A 19,970-nucleotide genomic window follows, 5' to 3' on the forward strand; every position below is an offset into this window, starting at 1 on the left:
TGGTCTAGGTCCCAGCTATCTTTTTCTATACACAGGAACTTCTTTTTCTATATCCAGTCATGAGGTTGCTCTTTGCAGTTTCACCAAAACTGATGTGAAGCATTTTCTGTGTCTGGAACTTCTTCCCTCTCGTGTCAGGACCTATGTTTGAAAGTCTTTAGGAATTCTGTTGTGACCTATTCCATTTGGGTCTCTAAATCTCAGTGTATTTCCCCCGACAACAAAGCGTTTTATTTGATTGATAGTCTAGGTAGTAGGCACTAAGTTTTGTATTGTTCTACAATATAGTCAGTGTTTAGTCTTTGTATCACAAATGCATTAAAAATTGTTTTAGGACTAAACTTAGAATAACCAAATTGTTAATTACTCTTACTAGTAAATAATTCTTTCCTTGTCGAATATTTCCCCTTACATCTTCATTTAATATTTTCAGCTATTCTTTGCATCAAGAGCTCGAGGATACAGCTATATCTGCCAGTCTGTGGATTATTCAGATAATGTTTACGAAGTCAGGGTGAGTACATAAAAGATATGTTCCCCTTGACCTGAGAGTCTAAAAACAGTGGTTCAGAAATTAATAGTATTGTACGAGTCATGTTTCTACTCTTTTATGCTGTTTTGCAACCCTTTTGAGTGTCTATACCACCATCAGTGGTGGAGGTAATTGCATAATGTGTAAACATACAGTTGGAGAAAATAAGGCTGGAAGGGACCTCAAGATGACCATCCAGCCCAGGGATGGTCAAAATGGTAGATTCAGCTGGTGGCCAGGCTCCATTTCCCAGCAGCCCCTGTCTGTGCGTGCGCAGGGCATACAGCTGGGCAGGGAGCTGCTCCATGGGCAGGATCTTGAGGCAGTGACAGCATCGGGCTGCAGCAGAGCTATGATCCACTCCCTGCACACCTCTGCCCACAGAACCCGCAGGCATGTGGGCAGTGGATTGCACATGGCCGTGGACCCCCACCCAAGATGCTGGGGTGGAACAGACTGTGCCAAGAGCATCAAGTCCCCGAGGACTCGCGTTTCACAGGACAAAAACATGTTCTCCGCTGGATTCCCCCTCTCTAATCCCCAGAGGCCTATGTCCATGTGAAGGGAAAAAGAGAAAAGGATGTTAAAGCAGCAGCAGGCCCTCTCTGCTCTGCTTCAGTTTGGCTCCATTTAAGCCCTGGGTGACGCTGGAAATTTGCCTCAGTTCTAGACATCCTGGGAATCCCCCAGGCAGCAATGCTATGGAGTTTGTCTGCCTGGAACCTGGGGAAGGTGCAAAGTCCTGGCTGTCCTCCTCTGCATGAGGGGTTTTCAGAGATGAAGCGGTGTTGGTGATTAGCTGGTTTCCAGTCCAGCCCTGCCCACCCATCTTGCTCCTGGCCCCAGCCCCACCCCAGCTATGCACCCTGCCCATGTGGGTTCTACCCCCAGTGGTAGGTGTGGGGCAGACAGGCTGGGGTGCCTAGGTAGTGAGACTAGGTTTGGTAGCGGCAACCAGAAGAAGGTGCCACCACAGGCACTGCTGGCAGATGGTCTGCTGCGGGCCTGACCCAGCCTGCAGGCCAGACTTTGCCCACCCCTGATCTAGTCCAGCCGGCTCTTCAGGATAGGATAATGCTTGTCTAACCAAGTGTTCGTCTAATCTGCCCTTAAAAACTTCCAAGGATGGAGATTCCACAACCTCTCTAGATCATCTGTTGCCATGCTTAACCATCCTTACAGTTATAAATTTCTACCTAATATTCAAATTAAATTTTCCTTGATGCAGTTTATTGGTTACTTTTTTGTCAGTTCCATGCAGTCACAATTCTTCTCACTCTTTTTTTCAAATGAAATTATCTCAGTTTTTCCGGTATTCCTGAACTAGCTCTGATCTAGATAACGTGTTTAACCAGAACACTGAGCACATGTTCATATTGGCTTCTGTGCTTGTTTTGCAAGCTAACCACAGTCCCTTGACATGGGCTCAGGTTGCTAGTCTGTACTGAATTCCATGCCAGTGCCTCTTCCCTGTACTAGTGCCAGCTAAAAGTAAAAATAGGGCAGTTATGCCTGCATATGATGCAGTCATGTCTTCATTTACAGGATAGACGTAACCTATTTCCTTCTGCAATGTTTGGCTGCTTGTCGTCTTTCAGTCAATTTTTATAGACACATTAACACAGTATCATATTGCAACATATCACTTTACAGTTTATTGTTTTGGCATGCACTGAAAATGGGGAATGGAGACAGTAAAGTTTTCCTAACCAGAGGCATACCAAAGCATCTTCATGTCCAAGGCAGCTGTGCAGCACCCAGGGCAGTGCCAGCTCCTGCCATACCAGTTGTGGTAGTGTGATCAGCTGCTGCTATGGCAACAGATGCTTTTGCAGCACCCAGGGCTGCTGCTCCAATTGCTCCTCCTCAATTCTTACCTAGCTGATTTACTGACATAATAGATGATTGACATTTCAAGATGCAGTGCATGACAGTTTTCGGGAATTGGCTGCACAAAGTGAGATCAAGTGGCAGGTCATTCTTCACAGCAACATTCATAGATGTGATATTTAGACATAGCAATGTATGGCACTTACTGCAGCCACTCTTAGGATAAGCCTCTTGTCATAATTCAGAACGAGTTTTACAGTATAGTGAAATAAAACAGAATGACATGTGTTGCATGTTACTTATACTCAATTAGGCAAGATACCGTTGCTCTAGAAATATTAATCTGTCAAATTTTATGGTAATAAGTTCTTGATAAGCATTCATAAATAATGTTTAAATGAATCCACATATTCTAACTCGTATTGCCTTGGACTTGTAATTAATAGATTTGTAATATCAAATTGAATGCTATATATTGCATTCAAATAGTAATAACTGGCTTGGTATTACTAACCAAACCCTTGCAGATACGGTTCAATATGAAAAGTTAGTTGAATTTTCATTTAAAATTTCTGGTCATTCTGCCATGTAAATTCCATATTTATGAAAACATTTTGATAAATGTATTACATTTTATATTTTTTCTAGGACAGGAGAAGTTTTAGGAGAAAAAGTTTATAAATCTGCATAATTTAGTAGGTGTGTTCCCTTCTCCTGTAATGCAAGTGCGATTGCCTAAATTGAGAGCAGAAGTTTAATTTATGGCTTGAGTTTCAGTAAGTTCTGTATCTATAAAAAGGTTTCAATATCATTAATCCCTTTTTATCAAGTAGGGAATCGTGTAATTTTGAAAATCCTAATTCCTATCATTGCAGGTTTTCTTAACTTGTCTGAAAGGCCAACTCTAGGAGTATTCAAATCATTTTAGGTTTTTTAATATTTACAATAATGGAGTTTATAAGCTTCTTGTCAAAACTTAGTACTTGTTACTTTTTAAATAGAATGAGGTGTCAAAATAATTATTTAGCATGAATCAAAACTTCGTTAGTTTAATAACTTGGGTTTCTCTCTGAAGAGAAAAGCACTGTTATACTGTATTGGAATAAATATTCCCAATCGTGGTACAATGACGTGCACAATTTTCAGATGGCTAACCACTCGAATGGCCTGAATTTGCTCTGTTCATATCACTAGAATTCTTTCCTTGACTTGATTGGGGGCGGGGTGACTTAAATTCTGTTGTAGAACGTGTTCTAGAAGCCAGTGACTTCATTCTTGTAGGCGGGGCAGAAATTCAGAGAGCGCAATTCCAGGCAATATGAGGTAATGTACTACTTGAGAAAACCAGGCATGGTGGCTTAAGCCCCAGAGTTGGGAGTAGGTATGAAGCCAGGGCCCAATTGAATTGGGGGTGGAGGGGGAGGGAAGAAATAAGAATTCAAATGCAGTAAGAGGTTTAAAATGAAAGAACTAAAGTGGGAGCCCAAGAAATTCAAGGAATTGATAAATGCAGCCCAGACGAGGTCTGCATGGAAACATGATGAAGGAATGGAAATTCAGCTAGAGGGCTGCTTAATAAGTTTTGGTGAGCTGTTGAGGGATTCAAGGATAGTCCTGCCCCTTTACAGGTGCCCCACCTCCTGGTTGCCATCTTGGGACCTGAAGATCTGATCTTTGCTACCAGAAGTCCCACTCCTTGTGCGGGGGGGGGGGTTTGCCAGCTTGGAACCAGAAAAAAAAAAATCATGTACTAAAAATCAAACATCTTCTGTAACATATAACGTTATATCAAAAATATTTTTGTCCTGACTTGCATGCATTTGCATAGTATATATAGAGGTGATTGCATACTAGTTCAAATTAAAGTTTTATTCTTGTATATTGTGCATGGTGGGGTAGGGAAGTGTGGTTGGGAGGTGGGTGTAGGGGCAGTGTGGGATGTGTGTGTATAATGTGGGCATGGTGGGGGCAGATGTGTGTGTGTGGGGGGGGTTATGGTGGTAGGGTGTGTGGTTGGTGTGTTGGGGATGTGGAGGTGTGTGTGTGTGTGTGTGTGTGTGTGTGTGTGTGTGTGTGGGTATGGTCGGTGAGTGGGTGTGCACATATGGTGGCTCCCCTCCCGCCCTTTTTGACTTGGCTGAGCCCAGCCCCTCCACAGTGGGGAGGAAACGGCACTGCCTATCTGGCTCTCAGTGCACTGCAATGGGCAGGAAAGCAGCTGCTGCCAGCAAGCAGCAAGGGGGAAGCCTGGCTAGTCCCTAGGAGAGGGCAGGGGAGGGGAGGAGCTGAGCCACCCACTCACTTGGTCTGTGTCCTATGTCTGCCTGGTGGGGCTGCAGCCATGCCCACTCTGGTACCTGCTACTGCTGCTTCTGCCCCACTTGCCTGTTTCATGCCACCATGTGCCAGCCCAACCCGACCTGAGCCATTCCCTGTTGGCTGCAGCAGCTGCCCCACTCAGAAGCTGTACACACTGGCCAGGGTCTGGAATGAAGCCAGGGCCCTCCAGCATGGGAGGGTGGGAGTGCAGCACACGCTGCCCCATGCGGAGCACAGCAGGAGCAGCTGCGCATCAGGCCAGGTACAATCAACTGGTGAGCACCTGCCTGCAGACCTGATCCAGTTAGCTGGTAGACCAGATCCAGCCCACAGGCCACATTTTGCCCACCCCTGCTGTAGAGTCAGTAGGCTTGCTGCATACTGATATTGGCATTCCTTTTTCTGGTTTGGGAAAAAGCCATGATAGCCAGCACCAGGAGATTGATGAGATCTGGCAACTTTTGACAAACAAATGAACAGATTATAGGAGAAGAATGTATGCTGTGGAGGGGTTGTAGCTTGGTAAATACTCCTAACTGGTGAAAGTGAGGTTCTACCTCTTGCTGCAAAGGGCGGGGGGTGGGGGGTATTGAGATTCTGTGAATTCCAACACACTTGTGATCATGACTCCACGGAGGAGCCACTACCATGAAAGAGAACCAGAAGGATGAGATGATAATATGGCCGTATACAAGGGGTTAAGTAAAGTAGGAATTTTGAGAAGGAGTATGAACATCATGAATGTGTGGGAGCAAACACTGTGTTCATTCACTGTCTCCAACACGGGAGAGTGTTTTTCCGAACACATTGTCTTTCATTGAGTAGCTGTAATGGAGACTTATGAGCTATGCAAATCCTTCATAAAGAAACAAAAACTGATGAAAGAATAAACAACATTTCTTCTTACTCAGCAGTAACTCCAGGTGTGGCATTGATTTTTAAAGGTAAAGACTGAGCATCCTAGAGCAATCCCATTGAAAGTCAAATTCCCTTAGGCTCCTGTGAAAGTCTCAGCCAAAATACTTTAAAATGATGTGACCTGCTTAGCTTTCACATCAAAAGAAATCATCAGTTTAAAAGTAAGCATTTCCAAAAGTTTTGCTAGAGAGGCAAGAATTCTTGTGAGTGTTATATTTTATTGGATGCCACTCTGAATAGTTCATATAGACATAGGCAGGCTTTTCGGTATTGCAGTAGGTCGTTGTCTTTTTCTTAAAGCTTGTAGGATGCAGAGGTCATAGAACTGAACCTCTAACTGACCCTTTAATCTTAGACTATAACATAATCTTTTTTGCTGTCTGGTGTCTTAATAGACTTAGATTTGATGCATATGAAAGCTCCCAGAAAAGAAATGGTCATATCAAATTAGTATAGATTATGGGACTATTCAGTATTATATGTACTTTTTTTAAATTATGTCATTGTTGTTCTTTGTATTGATAAAATTACTGCCTAACTTCACCTTTAAGAGACAATTATAAATTACTTCCTACAATTTCACTGCTTTACAAAGCAAGTAAAATGGTTCCTTCCTTTGTTTCTTTTCATAACAAAACATGAAATTATTCATGACTGTTCCCACCTTTATCACTGACTGGCTATGTAGCACCGAACAAGCAATGTAACATCTCTGGGTTTTTGCTCCTCATCTGTTATAGCCAAAAGACTTGCTTATATCCTTATGTGCGTCACAAGTATAAATGTGGCACTTGGATCCCGTCCAGTAGCACAACTGAGAAGAGGCACAGGGTGGGGAGCAGAGCATCAGCCATGGGCACCAAATATTGTGGGAGGACCAGAATTGCTCCCCTGGGAGTCTAGCACAACCACAGGAGCTGGGCAGCTGCAGCTGCACACTCAACAGTGTTTATGGGGGCCAAGGAGCAAGTATCTAAGCAAAATGGTGCTCCGTCCTCCCCTCAGCTTCGCCTCCTCAGTGCCACAGTAGATGCAACCCTGCACCCAATAGCATGGGGAGGTGGAGGGAGGAATAAATGGGTACCAGGGGCAGCAAAGGACTGTTGCTGCCCACCTAGTACTGCTACCACAGTGCCAGCAATATCAGCTGTCTTTGCTGTATGGAAAGCAGTGGGAGGTAAGACTTCACTTCCCCTCCCCTCTCTTTCCTTCCCTTCATCCCCTTTTTGGCCCTGTCCTACCCTGCCTCACCCTACCCCAGCCACTCAAGGAGCTTGCTAGCTCTGATCCTGTTAGATGCTTTTCAAGTGATAAATATTGGTAAAACTGCTTGAAGGAGTAGCACCTGTAAGTGACATTTTCAACTTATAGACATTTTTCTTTAAAATATAAAGTAGGTAGAGTTCAAATGACAGATGAGAGGACTGAGGCACATACAGCCCTGAGTATAAAATTCTTCCTAACCTATAGGATATGAATTGTCTTTTCCATGGCTTCAGTATTCCCAGTGGGACTATCGACACCAAGTTTTCCAAGATCAAACAGCAAGTTGTATAATGTAATGGATGGATAAATCAAAGGGCACTTTTACATGTGCTCTGGGGTTGGAGCAGGGGGCAGCTCTGAGAGCTGCTCTAGTTAAAGTGCTGCAGCATCCCAGTCAGCTTTAGTTCAAGTACCCTCTCTGCCATTTTTAAATGTGGGGATATGTGAGATGCAGGAGGATGCGGGAACATGGTCATTGTCACACTCCAATGTGTTGGAGCAGCCTTCCTATTCGTGTACAGGCACCCAAGTTATCTGGCTAGTTAGGTGCCTCAGAATGGGATTCACGACAGCCAGCAGACTGAGCAGGGAGATGACTAAACTAGCCACCAGGAAATACCGATGAGTGAGTTGTCACAAATGTTGCTCCCTCTTTGGGGGCTTAGGCACTTAACTGCAGGCAGGGAGGTGCCTATCTCAGATTGGGATTCACACCAGGAATCCTGCTCCTAGGCTTAGAAATCTGAATTTTTTCTTTCAAAATGAAATACAGATTAGTCTTCTCCTTTATAGCATGGGAGATGGTTGTAACTGATAGTCTAGTGGCAAGGGTACCTACCCAGGAATTGGAAAACTTGTTAGATTCCCTTCTCAGCCAGAGCAGTTTTGAAGCCTTATTTCTCACCTTCCAAGCAAATATTCTAACCAATAGGCTGCAGACTGTTCTGAGATGGAGAAACTTTCTGTCCCTCCTGTGGGAGCTGTGCTATCATACAGAAGGACTTATAAGATTGCTTGGGCCAGAGAAAGAGAGTAAGGAAGTAATTTAACCCTGTGATTAGGACATATAGGGCGTGTCTACAAGAGACATTAACTGTGCAGTTGCCTAATTGTGCATTAAATGTCTCGGTATCTACACATGTGCCCCTATTAGGGCGCACAAAACTAATAATCTCTGCAGCAGGGTAAAACTTGTATTAACAAGTCCAACCCTGCTCTAGTCTTTCATGTGCAGCAGCACATGTGTAGACACTGACCCAGCTGGCTGGGGCATGAGGGTGTTTCAGTGTGGGGGCTCCCTGCCAACTGACCCTACACTGAAGGACCATCATACCCCAGCCAGCCCCTCCACAGCACATTGAGCCTGGTGGGAGCAGCCCCAAGCTGGCAGGCTAACCCCCCAGCCCCCTGGCAGCTGGAGCAGCTGTGATCCAGCTCAGTGTGTTGTGGTCCGATGCAGATGTTCACCCAGCAGTAATAAGCTCCGGTGTTTACCACTGCATGTTAATACGCGTGTGTAGACCTCCCCTCATTGGTTCTGTTCCCTGCTCCCACGATTGCTGTTGCATTTTGACTGTTTAATGTAGATAACAGGGATAGGAAGTCTGGGTTTCACTCTTCTAGATAACCACTGTGTTTTGAGCAGGACTCATTGCTGTTGGTATGTGTTAGGTGTGTTTTGAGCATGCTTACTCAAATTCGGCCCCTCTTTGGAGGTGGTATTCTTCTGCCTATGCTCGTTAGGAATCGTGAGACAAGACAAAATAGTAGTAGTACTGGCTACTTACAGAAACGGAGCTTTGGTAGTCAGGTAAAATGAAAGAACTTCCAGACTCCAGACACTTGAGTAGTTAGTCACTGATGTGGGGCATCTTGGACTTAAATACCTAATTTTCACCCGAGTTTTTTGTGGATATGGACCAAAGTTTTATTCTTAACTACTCAAATGAGAAATTGCTTATTTTTCATATATTATTTCAAAGGTGGAACATCTTTCAGAATATTTGCTGTATCATTAATGGGTGTAGCCCAAGCCTTGATGTAGGAGTTTAATATACGACTCCCTGACCCAGAGGCATAAATGCTACTTATTGAGCAACATGTATCTTAATAGTTCTTATGGCTTGCTTTATCTGGGAACTCTGAGCAATCTGGGAGTTGTCTCTGCTTTTTTTTTTTTCTCTTCTCCCTGTTAGGACAGAACTTAGTTTTGCCTCTGTATAAGCTGGTGCATCTGCGTCATCTCCATAGCATCTGAATATCCTAAAATGTGCAGCGAACATGAGGCAGGTGTCCACTATTTAATAAAGAAAGCATGCAGTTTGGTAGGAATAATAAGTGATATTATTCTTGTAGGAAATTACAATGTCTGCAGTGAAGAATTACAGCACTTTTTAGCTCTTGTTATGCTTTTTTGCTTCAGATCCTCTCCCTTAAACTAGAATGCTTACTTCACTATTCAGGGTATGACTTTGATGCTTCATCCAGCCTTAGTTGGCTGGGTACAGATTATCAAGCAGTGTCAAGAGCAGTATTATGCACACTTTCTGTGTCTTTCTCTCCCTGCATGGTATACCTGAGAGAGACATGCTGCTCCTTTCTTGCTCTTTCTGTCCTTCCTCCCTGTGTGGATACAAGACTATTCCATATGGCATAATTTAGAGAAGTTCAACATGCCTATTTCCACTGTCACTGGACAGAGACGTCATAGATACCAGTGTGATAGTTTGGATGCCTGCTGGGGCAGACATAGTATTTGCTTGCTCTTTTACTCTCTATCGGCAAGTCATAATTTGGGTTCTGTTCCCGCCCCACCCTTACCTGGCAAGCTAAATCACTTACAATGCCAAGAGTTTAACTAGTAACTAAACCATTTCTGCAGCCTGGAAAACATTTTGTTACACACAGTGCAGTTGGCAGATTGCTGCGTGGGGTTTTTTACCTTCCATCTAGCGTATCAGTTTGGACTTGGGAGCTAAAAACTAAAGCATCTATTGTTTCAGTGTAGTTGGTGCACTAAAAATGATCTGATGTGGTGTCTCTGTAACCCAGTGGACTGTTTGGGCACAGGCATAGAGCATGACAACACCTGGTGGTGTGCTGTGTCTCTATGTTTTATGCAGTGTTGGTCTCCTCTCGTTGAGGCCCTGTGTGGAGTGGGGGAGTCTCCTGAGCAGGTGCTTCATTTCATACTTGCAGAACAGGTTGGGGAGGGTGTCAGAGGGAGTGCCTTTAGAACTACCTTTGAGTTTGTATAATACAGGGCCACTCTGGCCCAATTGAAAACTCCATTCCAGCAGCTTTGCAAACTAGTTTGGAGTGGGGTGGGATAATTTGTTTCCATAGTTTAAAGGTTTTATTGAAGTTGTGGCCTCTGCATATTACCAGTGTGGTATGCCTATCATTTCAATATTCCCATCAAAGTGTAGTCTGATTGGTACTGAATGCCCTATTGGCAATTTCTATTGAAGAAAAGGCTACATACAGTGAAAAGAGAACTCATCAGAGTGGTAATCCACTCTAGAAATAACCCGTATAAGATTGTATATTGAGCCATGTTCTGAAATCCTTAACCAAACTAAAATCAAAAGGATCCATATACCCTGATGTTGTCAGTTTTTAATAAGTTCTCCTAACGAATTGTTCCGTTTCTGCTATAAATAATCAGAATAACTAGTCCTCTGAAATGGATTAAAATATCTGGGAAAGGTGATTTGATCACTTGTTTCTCATTTTACATTGATATAGTTCACTTTCATTTCCTTCCATTAAAATCATTAGAATATTTATTCCCTTTATTACAGATAGCTTCTGCTTTATGGTGGTACTATGTCTCCAAAGGAATTGAATACTTGGACACAGTATTTTTCATCCTGCGGAAGAAATTTAACCAAATCAGTTTCCTTCATGTTTATCATCATTACACCATGTTCACCTTGTGGTGGATTGGAATCAAGTGGGTTGCAGGAGGACAATGTGAGTAAATCATTTTTTTTCTCTCAAGAGAACACAGACCTAAGAATGCAGATCATCCCATTAGAAATTAATAAACAGACATTTATGGACGTAACCAAATTTCATAAGCAAACTGATGCAAACAGCATTGGGAGGGTGCATACTTTAACGTGAGAAATGAGGGGGAGGAGGAGAGAACAGAGCTGTAGTCTTTTGAATTGCAAAACACTTTTCACATGAACATCCAAATGCAAGGTGAACTTCTACCCATAAATTCTGTCTTGAAAAAACAGTTGGGTGATAAATTTGCCTTACCCGACTTAAAATTCTACAGCTATGGAGAAATTGTAGTTATGGGCTAGATTCTATGTGTAAACTTACTGAAGTTAATTGAGGTACTCTAGATTTTTACTAGTGCAGAATTTGGCACTGTATCCAAGTTTGGGGTTTGGTCTGTTTCATAACACAAGCACCAAAATCTAGATTACTCATTTGAAGGTGAGCAATAAACCGGTATCAGGTAACTTCATAGAAACTGTTCAGAATGGCACAAACCTATAATTAATTCAGAGGCTCTTCCTTTTCCTGCATTGTTTCTTGAAGGTTTTCTCTCCCCCCTCCTATATCTCTTGTTTCTCTAAAATGATAAATTCTACAGAAGCGCAGGTTAAGTGAAAATGTCCCAGTCTGTTTTGTGAAGAGCAATGTAAACTTCACACACTAAAAACAGCTTCTGGTAATAATCCTTTAACTAAACACCAGACTAAACTTAATCTATTATCAATATAGCCATATATTTAAATATATATATTTGTATACATCATATTACTATTTCACACAAAGCTATAAAATTTATTCAGATCTTTGGGTACAAGGTTGTAGGAGGCAACTAACCCAGTACATTTTCAGGGGGAATGGATTTTTTTTTCCACGAAAATTACAGCTCACTGCACTCATTCACTGAGCTTTCTAGAAACTGAATATGTGCAGTTTGTAGTCTCACCTGCTATTTCACTGGGCACCTCTAAATCACTTGTGTCTAGTTATGTTAGGGTTTGATTGTACGAGGTGCTGAGTGCCCTCGGCTGCTATAAGTCTGTAGATGGGACTGTACAAAGCTTATCTTGGCTTTGAGAGGTCCAGCTTTGCAGTTTATAGAATTCTTGGCCTCTGCAAAAGAAATGCATCAATCACCCTTCTGCAGCAACAGAGACTGGCAGGGATCAGGATTTTACCCCGTATAGACAGGAATAAATCAGAGAGTCATATAAAAATGGGCTTGAAATGGACCTCAGGAGGTCATCAAGTCCAATGGTGTGATCAAGGCAGGATCACCCTGTCTAAGCCACCTGAGGCAAGTGTTTGTCTAGCTTGGTCTTAAAAAACTACCAAAGATGGAGGTTTTATGACCTTTCTAAGTAATCTGTTTCAGTCCTTAACCACCTTTGCATTTTGAAAGTTCTTCATAATATCCTGGTTGCAGTTTTAAGTCCTTTACTACTTGTCCTCTCTCCTACAGAAAACAGTCTATCATGCAGCCTTCTCTTCTCCAAATTAAATAGCTTAACTTCTTCCCACCTTTTCTTGTAAAGTGATGGATCATAGATCTCTGATCATGTTTGTTGCTCTCTACTAGATTCTTTCCAATTCATTTGTATCTTTCTTGAAATGCTGCTCAAAACAAGACACCATACTCCAAGTGGGGCCTCACCAGTTTTGAATACAGTCAAAATAATGCTGTCCTTAATTTGTAGGCAACACTCCTCTTAATACAACTCAGTAAGCTATTGACCCTTGTTCAGTTTGCAATCTACTGTAAGCCCCAGGTCCTTTCTGTAGTACTGCACTATAACCAGTTGTTCCAAAGCCTGATTTGTGCGTTTGATTGTTCCATCTGAAGTACACTTTTCTGTATTGAGTTTCATTTGATAACTTCAGATAATTTTTCTAGTTTATCAAATAGTCCTGTCCTCTAGGGTTACTGCAACTGTACTCAGCTTGCCATTATTTTACATATTTGGGTCATAATTTTGGTCACTGTTATTAAAAACGTTGTCCTAAATGCAGAAAATTCTTCAATGTCAAAGGAGACTCCTGATACATCACTGCTGCATTTCTAAAGCTAACTTTTCAAGCATTTGTTATTTAAAGTGATTATTAAAATACAAAACTGAATGTTGATGGAAAATGTAGGGCCTAATTCTTCAGGGTCAGGTTCTACAAAGTCATGTGAATAACTGTTTCTCTAAATAGTTCAGCTGAAGAAGACATGAACAAAGTTATTCATGTTGGTACACAGTAGCAAGATTGGCCTGTTGCCCAAAGGCTAAAAGGAGATTACAAGTTATGTTGCAGTTTTGTTCTTATTTTATGTCCAGTACGGACAATATATACAACATTATAAGAACAAGTGTGACCTATTTTATGTTTAATGTGCAACTGAAGTAAATACAAACTTTTCTGTCTTTCATGTTTTTAAAAATGTACTTTTTTTTTTTTTCTGGACAGCTTTTTTTGGAGCTCATATAAATGCATTTATTCATGTTGTTATGTACATGTACTATGGATTAGCTGCCTGTGGCCCTAAAGTTCAGAAGTACCTCTGGTGGAAACGATACTTGACCATACTACAATTGGTAAGTAAAATCTTTCTCTAAACCTACCTCTGGTGAATATGTTTTTGTCTTTCAATTTTCTCTACTTGAAAAGGATGAAGTCTCCAGTTTGTCAGCAAGTGTCCTTTGGCTCTCATTCTAAGTGGTATGATGCATGAAAAGTCTCCAGTGTGTACTCATCCATTTAATCTTCCCACACAAACTACTAAGGAAACCTTTTGTGATGATCACTGTGGGCTGGTTTGAGGTCTACCAGGCCTGTATCCTAATCAGTCACTCCGATTTTCACTTTTTTAATGTTCCACAATAAGCCTTGTTTTTTCTCAAACCTTTTAAAGTATGTAGCATCTTCTAGTTTAAACTTTTGAATACATGGGCAGAGCGTTGGGCTATGCTTACTGATCACTTATTACTATTACATAGTGTGGTCATGCACAAATCCATTTCTTTTTTCAATCAGGGAACATCAGAAGCATATTTGTTTCATATTGGTTTCAAACCCTAAGCATAGATTAACATACCTTTCAAGAGACTTTCCTGTGGATCTTGTAGGCTTTGCATACCTGCATGCACCTGAATAACTAAATTAAGTTTAATTATGGTAACACCCTTTCTTATTTCCATGCAAATCTGTGAATGGGGAGTCTTGGTTCAAAAGTAAGGTGCATTCTTTTTACCTGAAGGGTACTTTTCCAAATTTAAATAATTCATAGTAGGACACACTTATTCTGAAAGAAATGCCCACACACAAGCTTATGCTAAAAGAACAAAAGAGGTAAATTAAAACTTATTTCAATACAGACTTGTGTGTAGTACCATCTTTTGTCAGGTCTTTTATGCAGTTGTTCATGCATAATAAATATAAATAAGAGAAAGCTGCTGGAGGTGAGGGGAGCTTTTGAAATAACTTCTTTGATTTATAAAAAGAATTATCTATTGTTGCTGAAGGCTGTACCTTAGTCAACAGCACGGAGTGAAGGGAGATGGCACCATCATAGGCAACAGGTTGCAGAAGGTGCGAGAAGTCAAGTGTTCCATGTTCGTAGCAAGCATATGTATGAATAACTCGTAGCAAACTACAGGGATTTGCATAGCTGGGAAATAGCCAATCATCTGTGGGTCATTAAGTGTGCAGTTTCTGTAATCTCTACCAGAGATGGCTGTTCCTTGTTAGTACAATTGCTTTGGACTTTCATGTGAAACTTAACATGCTGGGAATGTAAATGTTTGTACTTTTTACTTTCTAGAGCAAAATACATGCAATAGTAAGGTTCCTGTGTAAAGAATTATTGTCTGTTGAGTTTCACAACCTACTCGGTTTTCTTTTGAAAATTTGAATATTCTGCTGTACTGTATTTTCAGTATAAACTGATATAGTCAAACCTAGTAAAACATAAAACTTTTTGATGTTATTTTTATCTTTCAGGTTCAGTTCCATGTGACTCTTGGCCATACAGCCTGGTCTATTTATATTGATTGTCCCTTTCCCAAATGGATGCACTGGGGTGTAATTTTCTATGCTGTCACCTTTATTCTCCTGTTTGGCAACTTCTACTATCGGACATATAAACAACCCAAAGAACCTGTAAAGAATGGCAAAATAGCAAATGGTGCTGTTGCAAATGGTGTAAGCAAATCGGAAAACAATCTAGTGGCGGAAAATGGAAAGAAGCAGAAAAAGGGAAAAGCAAAAGGAGAGTAACCGGATCCAGGCCTTAACCCTTGCTGGCAGTGATGAACCTCCAGTCTGATTTAAGGAAAATGTTTAAAAATAAACACTATCTATCTGTACCCATTAACCCTTAGGTTACTGGAAAGCTAGAACACACAGATATTTTCATTATTTATGAAGATTGTTTTAACAACAACACTTCAAATTAAATTTCTATTGTAATTATGTAATTATCGAGCATATGATCTCTGTGTAAACTTTATAGATGGCTGGTGTTGGTGAGTGTAAGAAAGAATTGCAGTAATTAACATGTTTTAGCAGTTGAAGTTGATCCTACCATTGATGTGACTGATTTGTAGCAGTCCACATTTCTAGGGGGGAAAAGGTTGCTTTGGAATACTTATGTTTCTGCCAGAAATTTATTAAATTTCAAATTATGATTGTATATTACCCGATTAGAATATGCAGTTTTCTTGTCTTCACTAGAAATATCTCAAGACACAGTTATGTCTATGTGTTATTAGAACAGACTGTTGAATTTTCACATTTCCCTTGTTTTGATTTAATGTCTGTTACAGTTTTTCCTGTGTGGAAATATACCTACCTCTTCATGTGCTGAAAGCAACATTTAACGTTAAATAACTTCAATTTCTGAAGTATGGAGTCCTCCAAGACAAATATGAGATGCAATTTGGAGAGAGCTGGGGTGGGGAGAGGACCACTTCTTTTAAAATCATCTCCCTTTTCAATACAAATGTGACTTTGGGATGTGAATTTGGATGCGATTTAGTGGAGATGACCTTTTTAAATGTATTTATAAATACAATATTTATGACAGTTGATCTGATGAAAACTAAAGTACTTTTTGCCCGCCTGCTTAAAATCAGTGGTGCTAATTTATATGCTACTGCAAATGATTAGGTGGTGTTATAATGAGGTTGAAATATACTATAACTGAAATCACGTTTGCAAACACCGTTTCTTATGTCAAATAGAACAGAAGTGTTTTCAGTGTAAGTTGTAGGTTCTAAAACTGTTTGCTCACCCACAAATTGGACATGCTACTTCATACCCTAGTGACTGCAAGCAACTTACCAATTTAAGCATACACTGGATGTAGACAAGTATTGTGTTTGTCAGGCCAGTACAGGTAGGTTAGTTGTTGAGATTCATTCCTTCAATATTCCTGACTCTTGTCACTTTAACATATAGGTTATTCTTCCAATTATTGTTTAGTCAAAACTACCATAATAAGACAAAATGGCTTTTTACAATTCCTTTCTGCTCAAAACACTTCATAACTGTTAATTGATTAAATTGTTACCCTTCTATGAGGAAAATATTTTATTTGCATTTGTATTTTGTGGGCGCTACATTATAGACAATTTGTTACTTTTCGTAACTCAAAATGAATATAAGGCAGTTCAGACTTGACCAGGTCTCATAACTTCCAGTTCCCTACTCTTAACTACAAGAGCTGTTTTCTAAATAAATTTGTTACAGTTGTGGTCAAAAACAAGTTCATCACAGTGTATCTTACATCAGGAAAAATGTGATGTATAAAGCTTGTGTATAGAATGTAAAATATTCAGCACAATTACAATTTTTTCATCGTAGTTATCCTTCCTGCCTATTATAAATAATAGGCAAAAAGAACCTACAACTCTGATTTCTTGTGACGTTTTTTATCTTTTATCCTTTTACTCAAAACTGAATACAAATCCTAAGTAGTTCAGGAGAAAAGGCAATTCTGACTAAATCCATAATACTTGAAACGATTACTGGTTAAACTGGAAAATGGGTCTTCAGTAGGAAGCCTATGTTATAGGTTACATGGCAGGAAACTAGTTTATCAGGGCAGAGTAACTCTATTGGACTGTAACTGGTCTGTTACCATTAATTATCTTATCTGCTTAGTCTCGTGAGTTACCAGTCTAAGTCTTGATGCTTTCAGGTAAAAATAAAACTTACTACATTTGTAAAAATGTGTCTTATGCATTGATATATGTGCAACAAAAAAAGAGTCAAGACCCTTTCTAAAAAAACTCGCATGTATTTTCTCTGTTTGTAGGGAACTAGCACTTTTTCTTGTATGACTTTTTTCTTCCTTTATTTTTAAAAAAGATTAGATAAAATAAGCATAAATTTGACAGCTGGTGCTACGGGGCTTTTTTCCTTGATCCATTTCTTGTTTGACCATGTGATTCAGTCCTGTTTTGAGCTTAAATATAATGTCACTTTCATGGCACGCAGTTTGAGGGATAGCATAGCATGGCTGCAAGTGGAATACTTCTTTTGTTATGACTGAGCAACCAGTGTCACGGAAATTGACAGAGCTGACAATATACAGCTACTTCTCTTTTCCTAGATTTCAGTTGGGCACAAGGTAGGCACTCCAGATTCTCCCTGCGTTTCCTATTTTGCAGCTTGTGTGGTTACCAAGTCTGCACAGTTTGGGCCCAGAGGTAATAAGAATATGTAAAAGTCTATGTATATAGATATGCAATCAAAACTTGAGTACCAAAAAACTTTTGCATGATAAAATTTTCTTACTGTATGTTTTTTTTTTTACACTTGTCTGTAAGATTGTGAGTCCCTGGCTCTTTGAAATCTTAGATTTTTTTTTTTTCATTAAATGACTTGCGTCCCAAGAAATTTTGAAACCTTTGGGCTAATATTACATCAAGTGTCACACTGGTTACTTCCCCACAACGTCCTTGATGTCCCCTCAGACTTACCTATTTTTAACAGTCTCTTTGCTCAGTCAATTTTTTTTTTTTAGGCAGTTTAAGTAGGATTTTTATAGATTCCCATAATGTTTTCCCAGTTGATGAGGTAACTGGTAATTTTTAAATACAAAGTTTGAATGTCTCTAGCTCAGAGATGAATCATAAAAACCAAAACTGCTTTCATTTGAATATAGCTTCAGAATTAGGCTTTTCAAATATAGATGGTATTTGCTGGTCATTTTAGGCCTAGTAGGCTGAGATCTTCACAATGACAGTTGGTCAAATGTAACAAATATTAAGACCTCAAACAGAGGTTAACTGGTGAATCCTTGTCACCTGAACCAACAACTCACTGTCATACATGCTCTGTAAGCTAACCAAGGACTATCCAACAGTAGAGGATTTTAAGAAAACTACATAGTGAGTCAACTCTGCAGAAGTCTCTGAAGCCCCTGAAATGAAAGTGACTTTTAAGAACACATTAATCAATGTTGAAATATTGGTCCTATATCAAATGAGCCTCTCTATGTAATGGCCATATTGATAAATATTGACTTGCAGCGAAGTTGAATCTTTTCCATTAACTATTTCCACTTCAGAAAAGTATTGTTAATAATTTATATAGGGATGCAAAAATGCTGCAAAATCACTTGGGCTAACCCACACTTTGCTTCTTCCAAATACGTGCATCTGTGTTCACCATGTGCTGGGGTTGCCAAGGGTAGTTACTTATACTGGAAAGCCTCAATCCTGCAAAGGCATACGGTCATGCTTAATTTATGCACAGTTTTAAAAACCTTACTTCAATGGGATTTCTCAACTTGTGTGAAATTTAATCCTACATTATGTTATGTAGGATCAAGGCCATAATCTATAAACGAGTGTTTTTAATATTACATGTTGTAATTTGTTGTAAGGGAGGTTTACAGCTGGGTGTATGGATAATGCATTCATCTTCATCAGTTGCAAACACAGACACTTAATCCTGAAGGGCTGAGAAGTGGCAAGTCATCTTTGGGTAATTACTAATCACCTTGCACTGTACTGCCAGAGGAAGTAGTACTTAGATGCATTCTCTGCCAGTATACTCTATACATCAGCAGAAAACTTCAGTCCAAAAGGAATGGAGAAATATTTTATTTCTATGCTTCATTTGTAGACAGAAGAAAGGAGTGGTTTGGGAGCCTGCTTTTGCATAGGATGTTTTGCTTTTGTAAACTTTTAAAATAAATTTTATTTTTCATGCTGTCCGCAAGTTCATTGGTTATGATTTTCATACAGGCAGGTTTTACTGTATCCTGTCTTGCTTTGTCAAACTTGTCAACTCTGTTTCACTCACTTTGAGGTGATGCTATTTGTCACACAGCACAGACATTCATAAGGCACATTTTTGTGGGGGGGGGACACATTCTTCCAGTTAGGGTTTGGGATATTTTTAAACTAAGTTCAGGTTTAAGTAGGTTCCTTTGAAGGACTGGGGCCCTTTTAAGGGGATGGAAAACTTAGTGCAGAATTTGGCTCTAATTTAAAACCTATATAGTCCACAGAAGTGTTTGAGTGGTGCCCAAGCCAGTGACAAATGTGATCCTAAATGTCAGCTTAGGTCAGTAGAATCTAGCACTGTTTGTTTCTCAGGCAGATTTGACATGTGATGGCCTTCTAGCATATCATATAGTATTATGCCTTGGCTACATGGGCAAGAGAGAATGAAATGGGTAAGTATAATGAAATGTCCTCTGTATCTGAGCTCTGTAACTACATATTACTGTATATTTATTTCATGTCTTACTGTAAGCTGGAGAATATAACAATGAGAGAAACTTTGCACCCTCTTGAGGTCTTAGACACTTCTATCTTGGCAGTGTTAGAAAAATCAAAAAGAGAAGCCAGGTGATTCAGTAACCGAGTGATAATGCTTTGTATTTATACAGCACTTCCATCTGAGAATCTCAAAGCTCTTTATGAATTTTGGGCCAGTTCCCCACTGCCTTCTTTACTAGTCATGTATATGAATGGTAAGTGGAAACCCAATATTTAATCTATTTGCCCTCCAAGTTTACTTAGGTGTACATGATCGCTCATTGTGCAAGCTAGGGGAGAATAAGACCTGTTAATGATCAGAATGGCAAAGTCCT

At 40.1% G+C, this 19,970-nt stretch overlaps 1 protein-coding gene across 1 annotated transcript in view; it reads left to right on the forward strand.

The window, feature by feature from the left end:
• Window positions 1-19,085, forward strand: part of ELOVL4 (ELOVL fatty acid elongase 4) — a gene marked incomplete at its 5' end in the record, with an annotated part of 27,923 nt that extends 8,838 nt beyond the window's left edge. Inside the window, 4 exons of the mRNA XM_019520441.1 lie at window positions 434-514; window positions 10,669-10,840; window positions 13,328-13,455; window positions 14,861-19,085. Coding sequence (XP_019375986.1) covers window positions 434-514; window positions 10,669-10,840; window positions 13,328-13,455; window positions 14,861-15,136 — 657 coding nt within the window. The remainder of the gene's footprint in view (window positions 1-433; window positions 515-10,668; window positions 10,841-13,327; window positions 13,456-14,860) is intronic.
• Between the last annotated feature and the right edge of the window lie 885 nt (window positions 19,086-19,970).

The sequence above is a fragment of the Gavialis gangeticus genome, unplaced genomic scaffold, assembly GCF_001723915.1.
Source record: "Gavialis gangeticus isolate Ggan-Ray unplaced genomic scaffold, GavGan_comp1, whole genome shotgun sequence".
NCBI lineage: Eukaryota > Metazoa > Chordata > Crocodylia > Gavialidae > Gavialis > Gavialis gangeticus.